General features: G+C 40.6%; 1 protein-coding gene across 6 annotated transcripts in view; it reads right to left on the reverse strand.

Annotated features, from left to right (window-relative positions):
* Window positions 1-24677: 24677 nt before the first annotated feature.
* QPCT (glutaminyl-peptide cyclotransferase) overlaps window positions 24678-27605 on the reverse strand; it is a 49189-nt gene continuing 46261 nt past the window's right edge. For 2 of the 6 annotated variants that reach the window (XM_027113368.1, XM_027113363.1), the window contains exons 8-9: window positions 26798-26914; window positions 24686-25319 (exon numbers count right to left, since the gene is read on the reverse strand). In XM_027113368.1, coding sequence (XP_026969169.1) covers window positions 25174-25319; window positions 26798-26914 — 263 coding nt within the window. In that variant the 3' untranslated portion in view covers window positions 24686-25173. Of the gene's footprint in view, window positions 25320-26797; window positions 26915-27605 lie in introns of those variants that run through there. The other 4 variants (XM_027113364.1, XM_027113365.1, XM_027113367.1 and 1 more) reach the window with 4 other exon arrangements.

Below are 27605 nucleotides of genomic sequence, written 5' to 3' on the forward strand. Positions count from 1 at the left end.
ATCAATATTGTTAGTCATTAGAGAAATGAAAATTAAAACCAGAATATACCTGTACAAACCCACTGGAATAGCTATAATCCAAAAAAAAGACAATAACAAATATTGGTGAGATTTTGTTGAAAATACTGGAGTCACGAACGTATAAGCAAAATGTAAAATATCCATATAATGGAATTTTATCCACCAGTAAAAAGTAAAGAACTACTGACACACACTACAACATGGATGAACCTCAAAAACATTATGCTGAGAGCTTCCGGGAAGATGGCGGAAGAGTAAGACGCGGAGATCACCTTCCTCCCCACAGATACACCAGAAATACATCTACACGTGGAACAACTCCTACAGAACACCTACTGAACGCTGGCAGAAGACCTCAGACCTCCCAAAAGGCAAGAAACCCCCCACGTACCTGGGTAGGGCAAAAGAAAAAAGAACACACAGAGACAAAAGGATAGGGACGGGACCTGCACCAGTGAGAGGGAGCTGTGAAGGAGGAAAAGTTTCCACACACTAGGAAGCCACTTCGCGGGCGGAGACTGCGGGTGGCGGAGGGGGAAAGCTTCGGAGCCGCCACGGAGGAGAGCACAGCAACAGGGGTGCGGAGGGCAAAGCGGAGAGATTCCCGCACAGAGGATCGGTGCCGACCAGCACTCACCAGCTCGAGAGGCTTGTCTGCTCAACCGCCGGGGCGGGCGGGCGGGGGTGGGAGCTGAGGCTCGGGCTTCTGTCGGAGCGCAGGGAGAGGCCCGGGGTTGGCGGCGTGAACACAGCCTGCAGGGGGTTAGTGCGCCACGGCTACCCGGGAGGGAGTCCGGGGAAAAGTCTGGACCTGCTGAAGAGGCAGGAGACTTTTTCTTCTCTCTTTGTTTCCTAGTGCGCGAGGAGAGGGGATTAAGAGCGCTGCTTAAAGGAGCTCCAGAGGTGGGCGGGAGCCGCGGCTAAAAGCACAGACCCCAGAGACGGGCATGAGACGCTAAGGCTGCTGCTGCCGCCACCAAGAAGCCTGTGTACGAGCACAGTTCACTATCCACACCCCGCTTCCGGGGAGCCTGTGCAGCCCGCCACTGCCAGGGTCCCGGGATCCAGGGATAACTCCCCCAGGAGAACGCACGGCGTGCCTCAGGCTCGTGCGACATCACGCCGGCCTCTGCCGCAGGCTCGCCGCGCACTCCGTGCCCCTCCCTCCCCCCGACCTGAGTGAGCCAGAGCCCCCCAATCAGCGGCTCCTTTAACCCCGTCCTGTCTGAGCAAAGAACAGACGCCTTCCGGCAACTTACACGCAGAGGAGGGGCCAAATCCAAAGCTGAGCCCCTGGGAGCTATGAGAACAAAGAAGAGAAACGGAAATCTCTCCCAGCAGCCTCAGAAACAGCAGATTAAAGCTCCACAATCAACTTGATGTACCCTGCATCTGTGGAATACATGAGTAGACAACGAATCATCCCAAATTGAGGAGGTGGACTTTGAGAGCAAGATTTATGATTTTTTCCCCTTTTCCTTTTTGTGTGTGTGTATGTGTATGCTTCTCTGTGAGATTTTGTCTATATAGCTTTGCTTCCACCATTTGTCCTAGGGTTCTATCCGTCCGTTTTTTTTGTTTGTTTTTTTTAACTTTTTTTCTTAATAATTATTTTTTATTTTAATAACTTTATTAGATTTTATCTTACTTTATTTTACTTTATCTTCTTTTTTTTTTTTTTTTTTTTTTTTTTTGCTCCACAGCAAATGGGAGCTTCCCAGACCAGGGATCAAACCCGTGTCCCCTGCATTGGCAGATGGATTCTTAACCTCTGCACCACCAGGGAAGTCCCAACAATGTGAATATATTTAATGCTGCTGAACTCAGCACTTAAAAATGGTTAAGATGGTAAATATTGTTATTTGTATTTCACCATAATTTTCTTTGAAAAAGTGGTTTCATGAAGTTTTAAATGGGCAAAAGCATGGTTGGAGTGCATTTAAGTGAGAAGGGAAGGAGAATTGGAGAATCTAGATAAAGTCAATCATTTGAAACCTTAAAATATATACGAAATCAACTAAAAGCATTTAAAAATTCATTTATATGCTACTTAAAATTAAGCATTGTTATTTTTATATTTTTCTTTCATATATGTGTATATTGTTAAAGAAATTCATGTCATTAAAAAATCCATAGGAAATATTTTCTCCCTTAGTATTCCTTTACATTTTTTTTAACATCTTTATTGGAGTATAATTGCTTTACAATGGTGTGTTAGTTTCTGCTTCACAACAAAATGAATCAGTTATATATATACATATGTTCCCATATCTCTTCCAGCTTGCGTCTCCCTCCCTCCCACCCTCCCTATCCCACCCCTCCAGGCGGTCACAAAGCATCGAGCTGATCTCCCTGTGCTATGCGGCTGCTTCCCATTAGCTATTGGTTTTACATTTGGTAGTGTATATATATCCATGCCACTCTCTCACTTTGTCACAGCTTACCCTTCCCCCTCCCCATATCCTCAAGTCCATTCTCTAGTAGGCCTGTGTCTTTATTCCTGTCTTACCCCTAGGTTCTTCATGACATTATTTTTCTTAAATTCCATATATATGTGTTAGCATATGGTATTTGTCTTTCTCTTTCTGACTTACTTCACTCTGTGTGACAGACTCTAGGTCTATCCACCTCATTACAAATAGCTCAATTTCATTTTTTTTTATGGCTGAGTAATATTCCATTGTATATATGTGCCACATCTTCTTTATCCATTCATCCATTGACGGACACTTAGGTTGCTTCCATGTCCTGGCTATTGTAAATAGAGCTGCAATGAAGATTTTGGTACATGACTCTGTTTGAATTATGGTTTTCTCAGGGTATATGCCCAGTAGTGGGATTGCTGGGTCATATGGTAGTTCTATTTGTAGTTTTTTAAGGAACCTCCATACTGTTCTCCATAGTGGCTGAACCAATTCACATTCTCACCAGCAGTGCAAGAGGGTTCCCTTTTCTCCACACCCTCTCCAGCATTTATTGTTTCTAGATTTTTTGATGATGGCCATTCTGACTGGTGTGAGATGATATCTCATTGTAGTTTTGATTTGCATTTCTCTAATAATTAATGATGTTGAGCATTCTTTCATGTGCTTGTTGGCAGTCTGTATATCTTCTTTGGAGAAATGTCTATTTAGGTCTTCTGCCCATTTTGGGATTGGGTTATTTGTTTTTTTGTTATTGAGCTGCATGAGCTGCTTGTAAATTTTGGAAATTAATCCTTTGTCAGTTGCTTCATTTGCAAATATTTTCTCCCATTCTGAGGGTTGTCTTTTGGTCTTGTTTATGGTTTCCTTTGCTGTGCAAAAGCTTTGAAGTTTCCTTAGGTCCCATTTGTTTATTTTTGTTTTTATTGCCATTCCTCTAGGAGGTGGGTCAAAAAGGATCCTGCTGTGATGTATGTCATAGAGTGTTCTGCCTATGTTTTCCTTTAAGAGTTTGATAGTTTCTGGCCTTACATTTAGGTCTTTAATCCATTTTGAGCTTATTTTTGTGTATGGTGTTAGGGAGTGATCTAATCTCATACTTTTACATGTAGCTGTCCAGTTCTCCCAGCACCACTTATTGAAGCGGCTGTCCTTTCTCCACTGTACATTCCTGCCTCCTTTATCAAAGATAAGGTGTCCATATGTGTGTGGGTTTATCTCTGGGCTTTGTATCCTGTTCCATTGATCTTTCTGTTTTTGTGCCAGTACCATACTGTCTTGATTACTGTAGCTTTGTAGTATAGTCTGAAGTCAGGGAGCCTGATTCCTCCAGCTCCGTTTTTCGTTCTCAAGATTGCTTTGGCTATTCGGGGTCTTTTGTGTTTCCATACAAACTGTGAAATTTTTTGTTCTAGTTCTGTGAAAAATACCAGTGGTAGTTTGATAGGGATTGCATTGAATCTGTAGATTGCTTTGGGTAGTAGAGTCATTTTCACAATGTTGATTCTTCCAATCCAAGAACATGGTATATCTCTCCATCTATTTGTATCATCTTTAATTTCTTTCATCAGTTTCTTATAATTTTCTGCATATAGGTCTTTTGTCTCCTTAGGTAGGTTTATTCCTAGATATTTTATTCTATTTGTTGCAATGGTAAATGCGAGTGTTTTCTTGATTTCACTTTCAGATTTTTCATCATTAGTGTATAGGAATGCCAGAGATTTCTGTGCATTAATTTTGTATCCTGCTACTTTACCAAATTCATTGATTAGCTCTAGTAGTTTTCTGGTAGTATCTTTAGGATTCTCTATGTATAGTATCATGTCATTTGCAAACAGTGACAGCTTTACTTCTTCTTTATTATAATAACTTTATTATATTTTATCTTATTTTATTTTACTTTATCTTCTTTCTTTCTTTTGTTCCTCCCTTCCCTCCTTCCTTCCTTCCTTCCTCCCTCTCTCCCTCCTTTCTTTCTTTCTTTCTTTCTATTTCTACTAATTCTTTCTTTCTACTTTTTCTCCCTTATATTCTGAGCCATGTGGATGAAACGCTCGTGGTGCTGCAGACAGGAGTCAGTGCTGTGCCTCTGAGGTGGGAGAGCCAACTTCAGGACACTGATCCACAAGAGACCTCCCAGCTCCACATGATATCAAACGGCGAAAATATCCCAGAGATCTCCATCTCAACCACAGCACCCAGCTTCACTCAACGACCAGCAAGCTAGAGTGCTGGACATCCTAGGCCATACAACTAGCAAGACAGGAACACAAACCCACCCATTCGCAGAGAGGCTGCCTAAAATCATAATAAGTCCACAGACACCCCAAAACACACCACCAGACATGGACCTGCCCACCAGAAAGACAAGATCCAGCCTTATCCACCAGAACATAGGCACTAGTCCCCTCCACCAGGAAGCCTACACAACCCACTGAACCAACCTTAGCCACTGGGGACAGACATCAAAAACAACGGGAACTACGAACCTGCAGCCTGCAAAAAGGAGACCCCAAACACAGTAAGATAAGCAAAATGAGAAGACAGAAAAACACACAGCAGATGAAGGAGCAATAAAAAAAAACCACCAGACCTAACAAATGAAGAGGAAATAGGCACTACCTGAAAAAGAATTCAGAATAATGATAGTAAAGATGATTGAAAATCTTGGAAATAGAATAGACAAAATGCAAGAAACATTTAACAAGGACCTAGAAGAACTAAAGGTGAAACAAACAACGATGAACAACACAATAAATGAAATGAAAAATACTCTAGATGGGATCAATAGCAGAATAACTGAGGCAGAAGAACGGATAAGTGACCTGGAAAATAAAATAGTGGAAATAACTACTGCAGAGCAGAATAAAGAAAAAAGAATGAAAAGAACTGAGGACAGTCTCAGAGACATCTGGGACAACATTAAATGCACCAACATTCGAATTATAGGGGTTCCAGAAGAAGAAGAGAAAAAGAAAGGGACTGAGAAAATATTTGAAGAGATTATAGTTGAAAACTTCCCTAATATGGGAAAGGAAATAGCTAATCAAGTCCAGGAAGCACAGAGTCCCATACAGGATAAATCCAAGGAGAAATACACCAAGACACATATTAATCAAACTGTCAAAACTTAAATACAAAGAAAACATATTAAAAGCAGCGAGGGAAAACAACAAATAACACACAAGGGAATCCCCATAAGGTTCACAGCTGATCTTTCAGCAGAAACTCTGCAAGCCAGAAGGGACTGGTAGGACATATTTAAAGTGATGAAGGAGAGAAACCTGCAACCAAGATTACCCAGCAAGGATCTCATTCAGATTTGATGGAGAAATTAAAACCTTTACAGACAAGCAAAAGCTGAGAGAGTTCAGCACCACCAAACCATGTTTACAACAACTGCTAAAGGAACTTCTCAGGCAAGAAACACAAGAGAAGGAAAAGACCTACAATAACGAACCCAAAACCATTAAGAAAATGGGAATAGGAACATACATATCAATAATTACCTTAAATGTAAATGGACTAAATGCTCCCACCAAAGGACACAGATTGGCTGAATGTATACAAAAACAAGACCCATATGTTTGCTGTCTACAAGAGACCCACTTCAGACCTAGAGACACATACAGACTGAAAGTAAGGGGATGGAAAAAGATATTCCATGCTAATGGAAACCAAAAGAAAGCTGGAGTAGCAATTCTCGTATCAGACAAAATAGACTTTAAAATAAAGACTATTAGAAGAGACAAAGAAGGACACTACATAATGATCAAGGGATCGATCCAAGAAGAAGATATAACAATTGTAAATATTTATGCACCCAACATAGGAGCACCTCAATACATAAGGCAAATACTAACAGCCATAAAAGGGGACATCGACAATAACATATTCATAATAGGAGACTTTAACACCCCACTTTCACCAATGGACAGATCATCCAAAATGAAAATAAATAAGGAAACACAAGCTTTAAATGATACATTAAACAAGATGGACTTAATGGATATTTATAGGACATTCCATCCAAAAACAACAGAATACACATTTTTCTCAAGTGCTCCTGGAACATTCTCCAGGATAGATCATATCTTGGGTCACAAATCAAGCATTGGTAAATTTAAGAAAATTGAAATTGTATCAAGTATCTTTTGCGACCACAACGCTATGAGACTACATATCAATTACAGGAAAAGATCTGTAAAAAATACAAACACATGGAGGCTAAACAATACACTACTTAATAACGAAGTGATCACTGAAGAAATCAAAGAGGAAATACCTAGAAACAAATGACAATGGAGACAGAACGACCCAAAATCTATGGGATGCAGCAAAATCAGTTCTAAGAGGGAAGTTTATAGCAATACAATCCTACGTTAAGAAACAGGAAACATCTTGAATAAACAACCTAACCTTGCACCTAAAGCAATTAGAGAAAGAAGAACAAAAAAACCCCAAAGTTACCAGAAGGAAAGAAATCATAAAAATCAGATCAGAAAGAAATGAAAAAGAAATGAAGGAAGCGATAGCAAAGATCAATAAAACTAAAAGCTGGTTCTTTGAGAAGATAAACAAAATTGATAAACCATTAGCCAGACTCATCAAGAAAAAAAGGGACAAGACTCAAATCAATAGAATTAGAAATGAAAAAGGAGAAGTAACAATTGACACTGCAGAAATACAAAAGATCATGAGAGATTACTACAAGCAACTCTATGCCAATAAAATGACAACCTGGAAGAAATGGACAAATTCTTAGAAATGCACAACCTGCCAAGACTGAATCAGGAAGAAATAGAAAATATGAACAGACCAATCACAAGCACTGAAATTGAAACTCTGATTAAAAATCTTCCAACAAACAAAAGCCCAGGACCAGATGGCTTAACAGGCGAGTTCTATCAAACATTTAGAGAAGAGCTAACACCTATCCTTCTCAAACTCTTCCAAAATATAGCAGAGGGAGGAACACTCCCAAACTCATTCTATGAGGCCACCATCACCTTGATACCAATACCAGACAAGGATGTCACAAAGAAAGAAAACTACAGGCCAATATCACTGATGAACATAGATGCAAAAATCCTAAACAAAATACTAGCAAACAGAATCCAACAGCACAATAAAAGGATCATACAAGTGCGGTTTATTCCAGGAATGCAAAGATTCTTTAATATACGCAAATCAATCAATGTGATAAACCATATTAACAAATTGAAGCAGCAAAACCATATGATCATCTCAGATGCAGAGAAAGCTTTCAACAAATTTCAACACGCATTTATGATAAAAACCCTGCAGAAAGTAGGCATAGAGGGAACTTTCCTCAACATAATAAAGGCCATATATGACAAACCCACAGCCAACATCTTCCTCAATGGTGAAAAACTGAAAGCATTTCCACTAAGATCAGGAACAAGACAAGGTTGCCCACTCTCACCACGCTTATTCAACATAGTTCTGGAAGTTTTAGCCACAGCAATCAGAGAAGAAAAGGAAATAAAAGGAATCCAAATCAGAAAAGAAGAAGTAAAGCTGTCACTGTTTGCAGATGACAAGATACTATACATAGAGAATCCTAAAGATGCTACCAGAAAACTACTAGAGCTAATCAATGAATTTGGTAAAGTAGCAGGATACAAAATTAATGCACAGAAATCTCTGGCATTCCTCTACACTAAAGATGAAAAATCTGAGAGTGAAATCAAGAAAACTCTCGCATTTACCATTGCAACAAAAAGAATAAAATATCTAGGAATAAACCTACCTAAGGAGACAAAAGACCTGTATGCAGAAAATTATAAGACACTGATGAAAGAAATTAAAGATGATACAAACAGATGGAGAGATATACCATGTTCTTGGATTGGAAGAATCAACATTGTGAAAATGACTCTACTACCCAAAGCAATCTACAGATTCAATGCAATCCCTATCAAACTACCACTGGTATTTTTCACAGAACTAGAACAAAAAATTTCACAGTTTGTATGGAAACACAAAAGACCCCGAATAGCCAAAGCAATCTTGAGAACGAAAAACGGAGCTGGAGGAATCAGGCTCCCTGACTTCAGACTATACTACAAAGCTACAGTAATCAAGACAGTATGGTACTGGCACAAAAACAGAAAGATCAATGGAACAGGATACAAAGCCCAGAGATAAACCCACACACATATGGACACCTTATCTTTGATAAAGGAGGCAGGAATGTACAGTGGAGAAAGGACAGCCGCTTCAATAAGTGGTGCTGGGAGAACTGGACAGCTACATGTAAAAGTATGAGATTAGATCACTCCCTAACACCATACACAAAAATAAGCTCAAAATGGATTAAAGACCTAAATGTAAGGCCAGAAACTATCAAACTCTTAAAGGAAAACATAGGCAGAACACTCTATGACATACATCACAGCAGGATCCTTTTTGACCCACCTCCTAGAGGAATGGCAATAAAAACAAAAATAAACAAATGGGACCTAAGGAAACTTCAAAGTTTTTGCACAGCAAAGGATACCATAAACAACACCAAAAGACAACCCTCAGAATGGGAGAAAATATTTGCAAATGAAGCAACTGACAAAGGATTAATTTCCAAAATTTACAAGCAGCTCATGCAGCTCAATAACAAAAAAACAAATAACCCAATCCCAAAATGGGCAGAAGACCTAAATAGACATTTCTCCAAAGAAGATATACAGACTGCCAACAAACACATGAAAGAATGCTCAATATCTTTAATCATTAGAGAAATGCAAATCAAAACTACAATGAGATATCATCTCACACCAGTCAGAATGGCCATCATCAAAAAATCTAGAAACAATAAATGCTGGAGAGGGTGTGGAGAAAAGGGAACCCTCTTGCACTGCTGGTGAGAATGTGAATTGGTTCAGCCACTATGAACAGTATGGAGGTTCCTTAAAAAACTACAAATAGAACTACCATATGACCCAGCAATCCCACTACTGGGCATATACGCTGAGAAAACCATAATTCAAACAGAGTCATGTACCAAAATGTTCATTGCAGCTCTATTTACAATAGCCCGGAAATGGAAACAACCTAGGTGTCCATCATTGGATGAATGGATAAAGAAGATGTGGCACATATATACAGTGGAATATTACTCAGCCATAAAAAGAAACGAAATTGAGCTATTGGTAATGAGATGGATAGACCTAGAATCTGTCATACAGAGTGAAGTAAGTCAGAAAGAGAAAGACAAATACCGTATGCTAACACATATATGGAATTTAAGAAAAAAAAATGTCATGAAGAACCTAGGGGTAAGACAGGAATAAAGACACAGACCTACTAGAGAATTGACTTGAGGATATGGGGAGGGGGAAGGGTAAGCTGTGACAATGGGAGAGAGAGGCATGGACATATATACACTACCAAACGTAAGGTAGATAGCTAGTGGGAAGCAGCTGCATAGCACAGGGAGATCAGCTTGCTGCTTTGTGACCGCCTGGAGGGGTGGGATAAGGAGGGTGAGAGGGAGGGAGACGCAAGAGGGAAGAGATAGGGGAACATATGTATATGTATAACTGATTCACTTTGTTATAAAGCAGAAACTAACACACCATTTTAAAGCAATTATACTCCAATAAAGATGTTAAAAACAAAAAAACATTATGCTAAGAAGCCAGACAGTAAACACTACATATGGTATGATCCCAGTTTTATGAAATGTCCATGAATGGAAAACGTATGGAGACAGAAAGCCGATCAGTAGTTGCCTGAGGCTGGGCGTAACTGATGGAAACAGCAAACAGGTGCGAGGGAATGCTTTGGGGTCATGGAAGCAGTCAAAGTCTGGGTTATGGCAATGGTTGCACAACTCAATAAATTTACTAAAAATTATCAAATTGTACACTTGCAATGGGTGAATTCTCTGGTATGGATGTAAATAGACCTCAATAAAGCTGTTTTTAAATAGCTAGAAAAAAAGTCAGCTATCTATGTTTAAAATAACTTTTTTTTCCTCTCCCTGTTATTTAATCCAATGGTTATATTTTTTCCCCTGTTATTTTCTGGTCACCTATTATGAGACAAGTGCTAGTTATCTCACCTCTTGTTAGTAACATGTAATATTCACTTCAAGTCTATGAAGTTGGTGTAAATACACCCATTTTTCAGACTTCAAGCTTAAGTCACTTGGCCAGGATCAGACAGATCAGCAGTAGCAGAGGTAGAATGCAAATCTAAACCTGTCTGACTTACATGCACAGGCCCAGTCCGTAAGCCACGCTGCTGATCTGCTAAGGAATTAAAAGAGTTTCAAAGAATCTTTTTAGCAAAAGAAAGGAGAGTGGTTGCCCAAGCAATAAAGTTCTCAATTTCAAAACATATCATATGCTCTGAGCCAAGCCACCCTAGAGTATTTCAAGACCTTTGCTGCTGACATAAAATGGGGACTGCACAAGTGACTCAAGACTCAGACCACCCAAGGTCAACCCAGCCTCTCTAGTCATGGCTTCTAGTTGGTTCAGTTGGTCACTTAACAGATGAAATGGGCATTTCCCTTTACTGCCCATACAAATCTCCCAAGGAGGTCATTTAAATGCAAAGTCTAAGCCCCTGGGCCCAGATATTCTAGTCCAATAAGCTTGGGACGGGGCTTAGAATCTATATTTTTTAACTAGAATAGGAAAATTGTTAAAATTACAGGCTTCAGAAATAAATGTACCTGGGTTTGAATGCTGCCTTAGGCCATTAACTAGTCATGGCCCCTTGGCCAAGGTAGCATCTCTGAGCCTCAGTTTCCATATCTAAAATAGGGTGTTGATAATCATTATCTTTTTAAATTGTTGTGAATTTTTAATTAACCCCATGCTTTTAGAAAGCAGTAGCGCTTTTTCCACACTTTTGTGTGTTTTTTTCCCTAGAGAGTCTAACAGGGTGGCGCTTTGCCGACAATCCAGATGGCAAGCTTTTTCTTAGAATCAGGTCAGAAGCAAACATGCTGCTGGGTTGGATGAAATGAACCCAACAGAGAAAACAAAATAACCAGGCCTGCAGCCCTCAAGGCACTGTTGATTTGTGTCTCTTGTGGGAGACTTTAATATTTGGAGTTGAACTCCATTGACTCACAAATGTATTCTATTCCTGGCCTTCAAAAACAATCCTGAGAAAAATAGGTAAGAGCAGAAACCATGAGGCAAAGATGACACCTACTGGCAGAGCAAGGCCCCTGCAAAAGCCCTTTCTGTTGCTCAGCTGCTTCCAACAAGGATTAATCCTTGCTATTCATCCTGCTGCCCTCTTACATTGGAAGCGTTGTCAATGAAATAAACAGAGATGTGGACAAAGGTTTACATTCAAAAGTTTTCATCAGGTATTATTTATAAAATGAAACGTTGGAAAGAGTTAGTCCAACATTTGGGAAATGGGTTAAATACATTTTGGTATATGCATATAATGGGCCATTAATCATCCATTTTAAGCTGTTTTCAAACCATTTTAATGACATGAGGAAATGCTCACATAAAGATTTTAAATGCAAAAGTAAGATTATAAAACAAACATATATAGAATATTGATTAAGTAAAATTGATGTATTGATATATGATCATAGGAGAAATCTAGCTTGAAATGTAAAAATGTTAATAGCAGTCATTTCTGAGGTTAGTATTTTCTTCTTTATATATTTATGTATTTTTCAACATTTCTGCAATAAGCATGTATTACCTTAGTGAATAGAAAGCAAAGGAATAAAAATTATTTTTTAATTTTTCCATCTTTATAGAGATATAATTGACCTATAACATTGTGTAGGTTTAAGGTGTATAACTTGATGATTTGATACACATATATTGCAAAATGATTACCACAATAAGGTTAGTTAACACTTCCATCACCTCACATAATTGCAATTTGTGTGTGTGTGGGTATGTTGTGAGAACATTAAAGATCTACTCTCTTTTAAAAGTATTTTTAAAAAAAGAAAAAGACTCTCAATGCCATTTTAAGTGAGAAGAGGGGCCTCAGAAGAGATACAGATGGAAAAGTGGCGAAGATCAGAGGTGAAGAGTTGAGTCTCAGAACTCGGGAACTATGATCAGAGAGGCTGATGAGAAACAGTCTGATCCCCATGATGACATTAGCAACATCCGATACTGCAATGTGTCAGGACAGTGGAACAACAGAAGGAGAAAACGGGGCTATTTCATTGTCTGAAAAGTAGAAAATGTTTTGTTCTCCCTGACCTCATCTTCAGGCTTTTTACAACTGGCTCTCCTTTGATATAATCTCTGGGGAATTTTCTTACATAAATGACTGTGATTGAAGATCTGTCCTGCTGGGTAGGCGAGTACAGCTCCGCCTCCTCGATGAATGCCTGACCGATGCACTTCTTGCTTCCCCACCATACCTGGCAAGGCCCTGGTACTGTCACAGACCAGCTCTGTGAAATCACCTGACTTCTCTGCACTTCACTCCTCTCATTGATAAAATACAGATGACAATAGCCACCCTGCTAATGTTCCACAGCTGTGAGCTTTGCATGAGATCATGTGTTTTGAAAGCAATCCCATGCAAATTACAACCAAGATCATAGTAGCCAACATCCCCCATTGAGTGATCATGTGTCAGACACCCCACAAGGTGTTGTATCACCTATTTCATTGAGTCATCATAAAAAGCTTGAGTGAGTGTGAAACCCATTTTACCCACAAGAAAACTGAGTTTATAACCTGCTCAAAATCGAATGCCATTTACATTGCAGAGCCAGGATTTGGATTCAATTCCATCTCCAAAGGCTGGGCTCTTAAACACTATGCTCTACTACTGCATAGAATCTTAGCACTCGAGGGGACCCAACAGATCATTAGGTTAAATCCCTATAGTTTACAGATGAGGACACCAAGGCCCAGAGAGGGGGCATGACTTGCCCATATGACCAACAAAAACGCCACAAACTTCACAGAACACCAAGATCCTCTGCACAATCTGTGAGCCAATGTGGTTCCTGGTCACCCAAGCCCAAAGAGTGGGCTGAGGCTTCTGTTCTCGGTTAGCCCTGCTTCTCTGTTGCTGGTAACTGGAAACTTTTGGATCCACCCTGTTATTCAATGGCCAAATTACATATTCTGAACTGAGTGAAATTTTGAATTTCTGGAGAAAGTGAACTTCCACACCATCAAGTTTTCACCACAGCCAAAGCCAATGGGAGGGGGCATAGGGGCAAGGGGCAGAGAGGCCACCAGAGGAGGCTCCAAGGTTACCAGGCAATCTGAGCTCTAGACGTAGGATGTTCCCCCAAATTATCATCTTAAGTAAGTCCCTTGAGAGTGGAAGGGGATGCTACTGATAATTACAGTGACCGTATCCACAGGGTAAAGCAGAACTGAGTTGAAGGAGAAGCTAGCAAGGGGAAGAATACCAGAAATCAAAGGGTCTGAGACTAGAGGCAGAAAGATGAAGCTGGGTTTGGGCATCCCTCTAAGTTGTCCTGAAACAATCAGATGATTTGTTCTTCATTGATACATCACTGTCACTTCTCTGATGCTATGCCCTAGCCCATAGGCTGTGGCAGAAGTGGCTGTAGTATATGCAGAGATCACAAACAACTTAAAAGTCAACTTATACACCAAGTACATATGGGAATCAAACTCACCACAAAAAAATTTCCATTTGGTTTACTCCAGCTCCAATTCTATGACTGCAGCATTTCCCTCTGAAACCTTCACTTTCCCTTCCATCTTGTATGTCTGTGTGAAAGTGAGAATATATAACAAGTATCCATTTCCATATCCTAATCAAGAATCGTATTAGATTATTTTGCATCGTGAAGTATGATGCAGCTTTCCAATAACAAAGGTGAGGAGAAAGACTAATTTACAAGTCATGTCTCTACATGGCGACTAACTAGTAGGATGACTGATTTTGCTTTTAGTCAATTGGCTTATTATCAATGACCATGAAGCAGACCCCAGAGGGTTCCTGAATTGACCATTCTAGCCCATAGCATTGTCTCCAGTTACAACCTTGAATATTTCTGGTCCTCAACCATACCTGGCCACAACTTAAACTCCTGTGTTCTGTGGCCTCTACTGCTCACTTTTCATTTGGCTGCCTTGTAAGACTGTTCTTGTTTCCACTGCATTTCATTCATTCATTTAACAAACCCACCATATGCCAGGTACTGTTCAAATGAACAAAGATCCCTGCCTTTGTGGAACTTACATTTTAAAAGAGGAAAGCAGAAAATAAAAAGCAAACATATTACATAAATTGTACAGTATGTTAGAGGGTAATCAAAGAAAATATAGAACAGAACAACATTAAAATTTTAAATGGAGGGGTCAAAGAAGACTTCACTGAAAAGTTACATTTTAGCAAAGCTTGGAAGAACATAAAGAAATTAGCCATGAAGGTATCTGGGGGAAAAGTATTCCAGGCAGAGGGAACAGCCCGTGTACAAGTCCTGAGATAGAATCCAGTCTGACATGTTCCAGAAACATCAAGGAGACCAGTGTTATTGAAGCAAAGTGAGCAAAGGGGAAGACTGGTCAGAGATGAGGTCAGAGTGGTGTTAGGGCACAGATCACAGGGGGTCAAGCAGGCCACTGTAAGGATGCTGGCATTAACTTTTGAGTGAAATAAGAAACTGTTGTAGAGTTTTGAGCAGAAGAGTGACACGATCTGACCTACTTCCTTAAAGGATCACTCTTGCTGCTACATTGAGAATAGATGGCTAGGGTAGAAGCAGGAAGACTTGATGAGGGCATCTTACAGTCATCGAGACAAGGGGTAATGATGGCTTGGACCAGTGTGGCAACAATGCAGGTGATAAAAGGTGATTGGATTCTGGATGACTTTGAAAGTAGATTTGATCTGGCTATTTCCTGACTAATTGGATGTGGTATGTGAAAGAAGGTGAGAAATCAAGTGTGACACCAATGGTTTTGGCTCAGCCACAGGAAGAATGAGGCTACTGGAAGAAGGCCATAGGCAGAGCAGGTATGTGGGGAGAAGACCAGGAGCTCATTGAAGGCATGTTGTGTACGCCCTCCAAAAGGAGCTGTTCAATAGGCAGTTGGGGGTCTTCCCTGGTGGCGCAGTGGTTGAGAGTCCGCCTGCCGATGCAGGGGACACGGGTTCGTGCCCCGGTCCGGGAAGATCCCACATGCCGTGGAGCGGCTGGGCCCGTGAGCCATGGCCGCTGAGCCTGCGCGTCCGGAGCCTGTGCTCCGCAACGGGAGAGGCCACAACGGTGAGAGGCCCGCGTACCGCAAAAAAAAATAGGCAGTTGGATACACGAGACTGGAAGGCAAGTTAGAGGCCTGGAAGTCATCAATAAGTAGGTAAAGACTTGGAGCTGGATGAGGTCAAGAATGGATGAAGAGAGATAGAGAAGAAAAGAGGACCAACAACTGAACCCTGGGCCCTTCAATATTAACCAGACTGGAGATGAAGAGGAACCAGCAAAAGAACCTGGGAAAGATCCATCTGGGTTGGAGGAGAACCAAGAAAGCACAGTAAGACAAATTCCGGTTTCAGTGGACACACAGGCCAGGAATATTCTGTTCTCCAATAACTTCTTTCTTTAGTTCCCCGAACCAATGCAAATAAATCCCACACCTCTGAGTGCTTTTTCTTTTGCACTTGATGCCCAACCATTTCAAGCCCTCTCCACATGATTACTGTGTAGGTCTGAAAGCAGCCAGAGCAGTAGCCCTGATGTCAGAAAAATGGCTCAGACAGGCAGCCTGTCTGCTGCTTTGATACGACCCGTGTCCAGAGGGAGAACCGCCAATCCAAACAGATCCCATGGATTGTGCCCTAACCAACACTGTCAAAACACAGCATGAGAGAAACTCAAGCCAGCCTGCCTGGGGCAAACTGTCAGGGTGTCACACAGCTTGTGGGAGCTCAACCGCATATAAAAGGTGAGGCACTGAATTCGGGGAAGGAGACACATAGACTCAGGGGCCCAGAGCAACCTACAACTTGAGCCTTGTAGCCTATTGCCTCTGCAAGGGTCCTGCCTTTTATCTTCGTGAGTAACATGCTGAAGTTGCCCTAAGGAGGAAACAATGTCTAGGAGTTCACGTCTGCAATTCTGAGAACGTGGAAATATCTTTAAAGCGTCAACTCTATGATCTGATTTATACACTGACTCATGTATGAAATTCAACTGTTATCAGAGTTTAATCTCTTGATTTAAAAATGTTTTCAATAAACACTGCTATCCATCACTCTCAACTCAAAATGGAAAAAGAGTTTGGTAGAGAGGAATGGGAAGAAGGGAGAGGGCATGGGACCATGAGGATGCAGAATGCCCCCTCCACTTCCACCCCACCTCTCAGGGAGGAACGTTGTCCAGAACAGGGAGGTAGGAAACAACCTCATCCCTGGAGTTTTCTCTGTTGGCAGATGTAGGAGGGAGTCACAGGGATAAGTCAGAAACTTTTTAGTTGATGCTTTAGTGTTGCCTATGCAAATTTTCTTGGAACTTATTTACTACCACAAAGGAACAACCTAGGCCCAGAGGCCTTGCTAGTACACATAAGCCTAAAGGAGATGGAGTATGATTATTCTGAGGATCTGAGGACAGGTTTCTCACTTAAAGCCTAAAGGAACCTCAACTGTCCCTTCCTCTCTTTTTCCCTCTATCATCTTCTGGCCTTTTGCTCCCCAACCAAGTATCATCCAAAAAACATGACCCAATGCTGAAAAATACACAATAATGTGGTTCTTCATTCCACTTTATTTATATCCCATATTTCTCATATCTCTTCCCTGGGCTTTCTTAAAATATCCATCTTTTGAAGGAGAGAAGGGAAGGGAGGCAAGAGACAGACCTAGGGAGTTTTCTGGACCCATTGAGAATTCTCTGGACACATTGAAACTTGTTGCTGTTCTGTTTCTAAGTCAGCCTCATCTCTAAGGGCAGCACTCTCAGAACCTGCTGGAAACTAATGGCCACAGCCCAGCATTGAGCCCAGAACCTCTTCAGTTGGCCTTGGGAAATAAGACCAGGTGCAGACCGCTCACAACCCAGCCTCAGCCTCCTGGCTGGTGAGACTTCATTTATTGCTACATCTGCTCCCCAGGTGATTTGGGAATATGCCCAGCTTGTTTAGGAAAAGCCAGGAAGTCAGTGTGACTGGGGTGAAATGAGTGAGGAAGAAAGTGGTAGGAGGTGAGATCAAAAAGGTAAAAGAGGTCAGGTCCTGTGGGGCCTGGACAGCCCCACAAGAAGGCACTGGATTCTCTTTCAAGTGAAAGGAGAAGCCATTGGAGGGTTTTAGGTAGAGCAGTAACGTGACATGACTGTAATTTGAAAGGATGGCTCTGGCTTCTGTGTGGAGAAGTGAAAAAGGAAACAAGGATGGAGCAGGGAGGCCAGGTGAGAGAGGGATGATGGTGGCCTGACCCAGAGTGGGAGCAGTACTCAAAAATGGACAGATTTGGGACATGGTAGAAAGAGAGTCAACAGGATTTGCTAACGTGCTGAACTGAGAGAAAGAGGAGTCAGTAAATGGGTCAAAATTTTCCATCTACTGAGTTGAATCGATCGCCAGTGGCCAATGATTTAATCAATCGTGCCTATGTGATGAAACCCCTAAAGGACAGCGTTCTAGAGCTTCCTGGTTAGTGATTAACACATGGGGATCTGGAGAGAGCAGCATGCTCAGAGAGGGTATGGAAGCTCCGCCCTCCTTCCTACATGCCCTGCTCTATGAATCTCTCCCATCTGGCTGTCCTGAGCTGTATCTTTTTATAATATACTTGTAATCTAGTAAGTGAAATGTTTCTCTGAGTTCTGTGAGCTGCTCTAGCAAATCAGTAGAACCCAAGGAGGGGGTAGTGGGATCCTTTGATACATAGCCAGCTGGTCAGAAGTCCAGGTAACAACCTGGACTGGTGATTGGCATTCTGAGTTGGAGGGTGTCATTGGAACTTCCAATCTACTGCCAGGGGGTCAAAAACACAGGTGATGATATGGGCTTTAGACTGGCATCTGAAGTGGGGAGAAAAGGGGCCAGTTTGTGAGACTGAACCCTTGATTTGATGCTACCTCCAGGAAGATCGTGTCAGAATTGAGTTGAATTGTAAGATACTCAGCTGGTGTGCAGAGCATTGCTTGGTTGTGTGGGAAGCTCCCCTTTCACCCCTGCACAATGGAATTGGGTCCAGAATCCCAAATAGTATGTGATCAGCCAAGTCATTATTTCTAAGTACTGAGTCAAAGAAGACTGAGAATGAAGTCATAATTCCAAGCTATGCTCTGCACAACCCTAGGTTTCATGGAGTCCCTGTGGGGTTAAGTAGAGATGTTGGGGGAGGCAGGTGGTTACTGAACAAGGCTTAGCTGACAAGGTTCCAGGACTCTCTCCCCACTTCAGTCAGACCTGCTCTTTTAGCTTTAGGGTTCCATGTGAGATCTCCTCTAAAGAAAGTGTTCTACTATTTCATACACAAACTTTAAAATCTGTTGGAGCCCATTCTACCACTGAGACGGGGCAAGAATGTGGAGAGGAGCTCTTTCTGCAGTACCACCTGCAGGGAAAAATCTAAAGCTGAGGGCAAAAAACCAGAGAGTAGATGATTTCTATGGCCTTTTCAGCTCTAAAAGATTGGAATTCTACTCTCTTATTCCCAACCCCTGAACAACAATCTCAGTTCAGACTCCACTCATGCCCTGGTCTGATAATGACTTTGATGGAGACATATGACCTGGCTAGCCCTAATACATGGGTCTGATAACATTTACGGGCCTTTGAGGAGGGGTATAAGAAACATCTATTTGATCAAAGTGCCTTGAACCTTTTGATTTTGAGAACTGCTGGACTGAAACATTCACTGTGAGTTAACAAACCCTTCCTTCTGCCGCCCCTGATCTTCATCAGTTTCACAGTCTTTAGGGCCTCAGGCAGTGTCTGGACAAGGTCTCATCCACGACTGCCAGCCTCCTGCAGCACCGAAGTTTACCTTTCCTGGTCAATTTCTCAGTACTCTCAATTTTTCTTGGTTTCTCAGATAATGTCATTTCTCTATCTTTTGCCCAGAGGAAGTGCTAACACATTTAGGTATCCAAAGATGCTCTTCCCTTGAATGTAACTTTCTAAGCTCTACCAATTTGCAGTATAGGTCTGGGGAAGAAACACAATGATCTTGAAGAAAATCTGATTTTAGGGAAAGCAACGTTGTTTTCCTATGACAAACTCTCATTTCCAACACTAGGGTCCAATTGCAAAGAAATGAAGCATGAGCAGCTGGATTTAGGAATCTTCTAAATCCAGATGTTCAAAGCCTGAGGTGAAAGCATACTGCATAGAGTTAACAGAAGCTGATAACTATAGAAATTCTTGAGCTTGTCTTACAGAACAACAGATAAAGGAACAGTTTGTTAAAACCCCTTGGCTTATAAACTGCCTTCATTGATTAAGCTCACTTTATTTTCCTTTCTTTCTTTCTTTCTTTCTTTTCTCTTTAATTACATACCTTCCCAGCTTCACACAGCTCAGTTGTTTTATAGGAACTTGGAGTCAACTCTTGTCCAGTGCAAGGCAGTTGGAACTGGTTGGGACCACCGACCCTAAAACAGGGCCTGCCCAGGTGTCCTGTCAGACATCAGTGGGCTGGAAAACTCCACCCTCTCATCAAGCTAAGTGCCTCTATTTTGAACATGCAAAAGCATGTAACCCAGATGCACCTGCACAAAACACCGATTACCTCATCTTTTCCTGACCTCCAATCACCTTCCCCCATGCCTAAGACACTCTGCTTATCCAATAAATATCCCAACACCCTTGCCTCCCAGGAGGCAGATCTGAGACTTATTCGTCAGTCTCCCGATCGGCTGCTTTGTGAATAAACACCTTCTCAGCTGTAAACCTCAGCATCTCAGCATTTGGCTTGCTGTGCATCAGGCAAATGGAACTGGTTTGATAACAGAGCCATAAGATACTCTTATAACATCTGTGCTCCTCTTCCAAGATTTTCACCCTATATTTTAAGAACTTTGATGGAGGATCAAGTACATCTTCATTCTAGGGGAACATTATAATGCCACATCCTTTGTAAGACAAGAGAATGGCAGCATTGTGCATAAGTCACCTAGCTCATTCGCTCACCATGGTGAACATTTGTTGCTCTTATCTGTACAGCACCATTATTTTTCTAGACCTCTTTAATTACATCTCCAGTAAGAGCAATTGGCTTAGGAGATGGGGGGGAGGCATACATTCATTTTTTTACAAACAAGTTAGTTTTACTACTTTCCAAGTGTTAGTGCAAGGATGACTAGAGAATAACAATGAAATTGATGGCTGGAAGCCAGCTAGGCTCATCCACTTCTCCACGCTAATCTCTTAGCTCAGATAATTCACTGCATGTCATTCTTTGTTCACCAAAACCACAAACGTTAAATCCTTGACTGCCAAGGACCTCTTGTACCCTGTAGTAATCTGTAAATATAATAGTACAAAGTTTTCAGTGCTATTTATAATTTAACAGCTTTAAAATCTATTTTTAATGTTACCTTTGTGATCTTTGTAGGGTTTTAATTTGTTTGGTTGGTTGGTTGGGATTTTTGTTTGTTTACTTGCTTGTCTGTTTTTTGCTTTAAGTCATCGTTTTTTTCTCTTCTTGACAATTCTGTGCTCTTAATATTAATTCTCAAACAAATGGTCTAAATTCTCCCTGGCAAATTTGGATGTGTTGGGAGATTGGGCTACGTTCCATGTGTTGCCTTTGAAATATGGGCAGAGTAAGATGATTTCACATCATGTGAGCACAGCAACCAAATTCAGGCTGAGGGCTACAGCCATGACACAGTCCTTTCATATCAGCCGTCTTCAAAACTGCCATAAATTATTGCTGCTGGTTGTAGTGCCAGGATCCTAGGGCCCATTTTCATGTTTAAGAGGATTTGAAGGGTGTCCCATACCACCCTACTGGCTCAACTAGCTAATGACGTCTCCTCTCCACCTCAGTCCTTCTGTGAAATATGGCGGTGACTTTCCACAGTGGGACCTGCTCCTCGCAACAGAGCAGTAGGTTAGCTATTTGAAGGCTGAGAAAGATGTAGCATAGACGACAGAGAAGGGAGACAGAAGGGAGAGGGGGAGGCCATTAAACCACTTCAAATGACTTTTAGAGTTTGAGACTGCGTAGAAAGTGGCTCTGAAACTCAGAGTGAAACCTCAATCTTTCGTACATTCATCTTTGAAGCCAAAAGTTGGTGAAAAGACTGGCTATGAAAGCAAGCCCCATACTTTCATAAACAGCAAATTTAAGTAATTTCCCCAAATCTCCTATGTTAGCTTTGCTTTAAATTACTAGGGCTGCCATAAATAGTCTCCCGCATCTTCTCTTTATATCCTTTATCCCCACACCTTCTTTCCTCAGGTTTAGGGCTTACAAAGAAACTGAGATTTCATTTTCAGCAGAATATATCACGATCAAGCCTCATGTGGCGCGTCTGTACATCAGAGAAATAGAAATGTCTTGCGGCTTGTCCTTCCCTCCTTTATAAGAAGTAATCACCTCCAGCTGAGCCAAGTGGAGCAAATGCTCAGTTTTCACATGATCTTGCTACAGCATCATAATGAATGCACCTCTTTGATGGAAGAAAGAAGCTCCGTGGAAAAAACAACTTAAGGATTTGGAGTTGGAGCTGAAAACATGGGCTGCTTTGTTCTTATGACAACTGCTTCACCATCTAAAAAATTTCTCCAGTTTGAAGGATTTGTCTTTCCCAGCCACAACCCTCGAGCTACAATAACAGACTCTTGATTTTTTTAGATGCCAAGGTTATGAACACTCTTTTATGAATATTTTCCTTTGAACTCATTTCTTTGAAGAAGAAAAATAGCCCTGTGTGTTGCAGGGTTGACAGTAATAGACAAAACATACAAATTGTTCTCTTAGGAGCAGTAAAATGCTCCAAAATGCATATAGAAAAATTCCAAATACAGCATAATGTTTATGGAACCCTGCCTTTGTAGCTATAATTTTTAAAGTAATATTTCTGACTGGCATTTTTATACAGAACATATTTCAGGGATTAATATCAAGATTAATGCCTTAAAATGTCTCCCTTTCCAGTATCATGATTGCTTTTCCCATATTAGTACAAACTCTTAGTGAGTAGAATTTTAGAATATGCCACTTAGAAGGAAGGAAACTTTCATTGAGTTAATCTGCTTATGTTTTTATTTTTCCTTTTATCTCATTTCAACATATCCTCCAACTTCCTCCTCTAAAAATAATTCAACTGTCAACCCAACAGATTATAGTAGATCTATTTATTTCATTCTGCCTCAAAAAGAATTTATTATTTAGGCTTATAATTATATATGTAGTACTGTCAACTAATTTTTAGGTTCCTTATTAAAACTTCTTTTCATTCTGTTTTTTTGGGTTTTTTTGCAGTACGCGGGCCTCTCACTGTTGTGGCCTCTCCCGCTGTGGAGCACAGGCTCCGGACGCGCAGGTTCAGCGGCCATGGCTCACAGGCCCAGCCGCTCCGTGGCATGTGGGATTTTCCCGGACCGGGGCACGAACCCGTGTTCCCTGCATCGGCAGGCGGACTCTCAACCACTGCGCCACCAGGGAAGCCCTCATTCTGTTTTAATATCATCAATTAAATCATTTCTTTTCTGGTGTTTAAAAAAAAATGTTTTCCCTGAACCCCTTGCAAATGTTTTCACTCATCCAAAAATTAATCCAGAAAACTCAGCCTCTTTTAATCCTGCTTTGTGGCTTAGATTCTTTAGCCCTGGATCCATTCATGTTGATTTCTGTTATATGCATGCTTATGTAAAAATAGCCTTTGATATGGCAGAGAAATAATTCTATCACAAATGACGTGCCTCTGAAGCCTAACATTGTCAGGTGAACCCTGGCAGCAGTGATTTAAGAATGCTCTCCCAGACTGAGTGAATGAATGACCTATAAAAATTTCAAGACACCATTGTTGCTTTGCACTTGGCATTAAGAACTTTCTTCAAAGGTCTTTTCATGTAAAGAGGCAGTACTCTAAAGTGCTTCAGAGGATGAGCTTTAGAACCAGCCTGGTTGGGTTCTAAACCCAGCACTGCCACTTACTAGCTTCATGATCTTGAAGAAGAGACTTAACCGTTCTGAGCATCATAAAATGGGGTTAATAATACCCCTTACCCCTTAGGATTGTTGTGAGGATTAAGTTGGTAAAAACATATAAAGCACCTATGACACTGACACTGAGTTAGTACTCAATAAGTGTTAGCTGTTCACATTACTTAACTCACAAAGGCACGACTTCCCTTTATATAATTTTAGAAGATTTGTAAAATAAAAAGAAACCTATCAAAATCTAGTTCTATAAAATTTACCAACATGAGATTATAGACAGATATTGTTAGATATAATTGTCTATAACTGGCTATTCTTTTATAAAATTGTATCAATTCATATAGATAAAATTATATTGATCCCTTTTTTTAACCTGGAAAGTTTGTTTTCATAAGTAAATTCCTTTTCCAATGACTTTCTTTGTTATTGGACTTAAGGTTGCCATCGCTTTCCCACTCAGCTTGTCTATCTCACTCCCTACCCAGCCTCAGCACATTAATTCAGTGAGGTTTATTAAATGTCTGCTCAGAACAGATAGCACATGAAAAAAACAGCCCCCAGCTAACTTCATCTATATGGCAGGATCAATTTCCTAATTTTTTAACTGATCAAGTTTGTATTTTTAGATAACTGTTTCCCATAGCCAAAGAAAAATCCATGAATTCCTCTGTGTTTCCAGCCCAAACAATTTTGCTTCCATGAATCTCCTGAAAGAAATAGGCTATAAGTAATTAAACAAACTTGAATACCATATAATTTACCTACACAAAAATGATCCTAATTTCTGTCCTCCCAGTGTGTTACCTTCATATTGACTCTGGAGGACACACTCAACAGTCTCTGTCTTCATCTCAACCCAAGATCAAAACAGCAAATAAATGTCTGGTAATTATGTAATTTAACAGAAAAAAGGCCAAAAACTTGTAGGTAGAGTTTGATTATAATGACATAAAAACTGCATTGAAAATATGTGAGGGAAAACTAGAGTAAATGGTTACTCTGCTAATATAATGAAATTATAGGTTTTTTTTCTTTTCTCCATTTTCTAGATTTTTGGTACTGACTATATTATTTTACAATAAAAATGTTAAATTTGTAAAACTCTATAAAAATTGAGCTATACTTTAAGTTATACAATTTTTCATTCATATATTAAAAAAGACATTCACAACATGGCATTTAATTCTGATTTAACTTCCATGAAATAAACCGTACAAAGATTTCTCAAAGAAATTGAGTCTTCAAACTGCATCTCTGTTTTGTATTATATGCAATAGATTCCCAAGGATAAGAAAATCATAAAACTAAGGCTGCACTTTGCACATGACCATCATATTTAAGTACTATTTAGAAAAACGTGATACTGACTATACACATCTGATTTAGCTTCATAGTTTCTTATCTAAAGAAGTTTTTAAAAGATATTTACCTTCAGTTTTTCTTACATTTCCCTTTCTTTATCACTAGATGAAAATGAATAAGCAATTTGGACATGACATAAATCTAGGATATTCAAAGATACCTATAGAATGAATCTATAGGATAGAAGTTTCCACACAGAAGTTTCCACACAGCATCTGGAGTCAGATTATTATTTTGACTTTTGAATATAATACTAGATGCAATTATCATAAACTAAACCAGAATATTACAAATGAAGATATTCTAACACAAAGACTTTTAGGATTTTGTTTAGATTATCAATGGTTGTTTTATCCAAATTTTCTTCATTGTCATCCATGGTGTGCCAGACTTCAGGGAAAGGAGATGGTATCAGATGCAAAACTGGAACACCTAACAAGATGAAACAACTTGTAATTAAGTGCATATTTCCCATGAGTAAACTAGAAAGTATCATTCTTCAAGGAAATCTGAGTAGGACTGTACTATATACTGTACTATACTATAGTAATATAAACACAGCTGATCGTTCATCATCTTCTGTGTACTTCCCTGTATCTTACCCTTACACTCCAAAGTCATTCATTCGTTAAACAAATGTTAAGTAATTCAGTAAATAATTATAAAGCACTTACTATGTACCAGCCCCTATTCTAGGAATTGAGGGTTCATCAGTGAAAAGGCAAAGCCCTGCTCATATGAAGCTTACATTCTACTAGAGAAAGAAACAAATAAACAAATACAAAAAATAATTTTAGAAAGTGAGAAGGCTTATAAACAATAGTAAAACAAGGTAAGGGAATAGGGAATGAGAGGCAGAGAGTAGGGCCAATAAGAGGTATTTAAAACCAGGGAAGGCCTCTTTGAGAAGCTAACATTTAAACAGATGTAACAAAGGAGAAAGCAAGCTGTGTGAAGATCTGGGGATGAGCATTCCAGGCAGCAGTTTTAGCAAGTGCAAAGGTCCTGAGGTAGAAGTGTGCTTGGCCTGCTTGAGGAATGGCAATGTGTTCCTCAAGCAATGTGGCTGGATCAGAGCAATAATTAGAGAGAGAGGTAGGAGGTGATGGTGAGGGAGAAAAGAGGTATAAAATGGAGGCCCTTGTAGGTCATGATAAAGACTTTGGGTCTTTTTCTACTTGATGGCAAGCTACCAGAGCTTTAGAGTAGGGAAGTAACATAATTTGATTGACATTTTTTAAAGATAACTCTTGCTCCTACGTAAAGAATAGGGAGGCGGAACTTCTCTAGTGGTGCAGTGGTAAAGAATCCGCCTGCCAATGCAGGGATCATGGGTTTGAGCCGTGGTTCAGGAAAATCCCACGTGCCGCAAAGCAACTAAGCCCGTGCACTTCAACTACTGAGCCTGCATGCCTAGAGCCCGTGCTCCATAATGAGAAGCCACCGCTATGAGAAGCCCGCGCACCGCAACCAAGATTGGGCCCTGCTCGCCACAGCTAGAGAAAGCCCGCGCGCATCAACGAAGACCCAATGCAGCCAAACATAAATAAATTTTAAAGAAGAAAAAGAATATTTCTTCTTTATTAGCAGGAAAACACCACAGTTACACAAACTATAAGAATACAATCTAGCTCTATGAAAGGGAAGGCAGGATGTCAGAGGTATAAGAGATTTGATAAATATTCAATGTGTAGGAAAAAATATAAGTGTCCTCAGGGATTTGGAATGACTTTCATAAAAAAAAAATAGAAGCCATGAGATGATTGGTGAATGATTTACTTAATCAGTTATTAAATTTAATGGTTCTTCACACTTCTAGACTGTTGCAAATGCATATAAAATACAATAAATATAATAGGTAAAAAACACACATGTGCAGGCATGCATACATATATACACTCATACATTACCTTTTCTTAAAAATGGAATATGGTCATCCTGAATCACACCTCCATAACCATAATTCTGGAAATACTGCCTCTCCCAAGAGTGATCCTTGAGCAAACCTAATTCATGGAGTTCATGTTCTGCAGATGATAATTAGACAGCAGATGAACATATCCTTTTATCTGATCAACAGTCAGATGCATAAGGAGTTTGAAATCTTGACACTTGGTTTTAAGACATTATGCAGTAGTACACCCATGACAAAAACCTCTGAGCTGCAGGAGTCAGGCCTCCCCAGAGGGCCCGGGGCCTCTGCCCTCACTGCCCTGGAGGTGGGCGGTGAGACCCCAGGACAGGAACCCAGCCTCTGGCTCCAAAGAAGAATCAGGCCCTAAAAGGGAGCCCTAACAAAATTAGACAATCGTTCTCCTCTGGTTCGCGATTTTAAAGCTGATTTTGCTGCCACGTTTGGCAAAGCAAGGGCCACTCTGTTCTCCCAGCAGTTCCAAGTCTGGGCCACACGCCTGCTTTTGAGAAGGAGAGACCCTACGGGAGCAAAGACGCCCCCAGGCCACTCAGCAGGTCATCAGGGCCGTCACCACCTTGTCCCCTGAGGGCAGGCTGCCGGCTTTGTTTACAACCAAAGATGGTCAAAAGCATCATTTGTACCTTCAATCAAATCAAGCACTCAAAGACACAGTCATATTTTGGTAACATTTAAATATTCAAAGTACATGATGAACACGAGTTCACTGTCAGAAATCCTCACAGCATCTCACATGCCTTTCATTCTACAGATGAGGCAGGAGGGAGAACATTTCAACCGAGATT

The sequence above is a fragment of the Aethalodelphis obliquidens genome, unplaced genomic scaffold (genome assembly GCF_003676395.1).
Source record: "Aethalodelphis obliquidens isolate GAN/ISIS:26980383/991018 unplaced genomic scaffold, ASM367639v1 scaffold12, whole genome shotgun sequence".
Classification (NCBI taxonomy): Eukaryota; Metazoa; Chordata; class Mammalia; order Artiodactyla; family Delphinidae; genus Aethalodelphis; species Aethalodelphis obliquidens.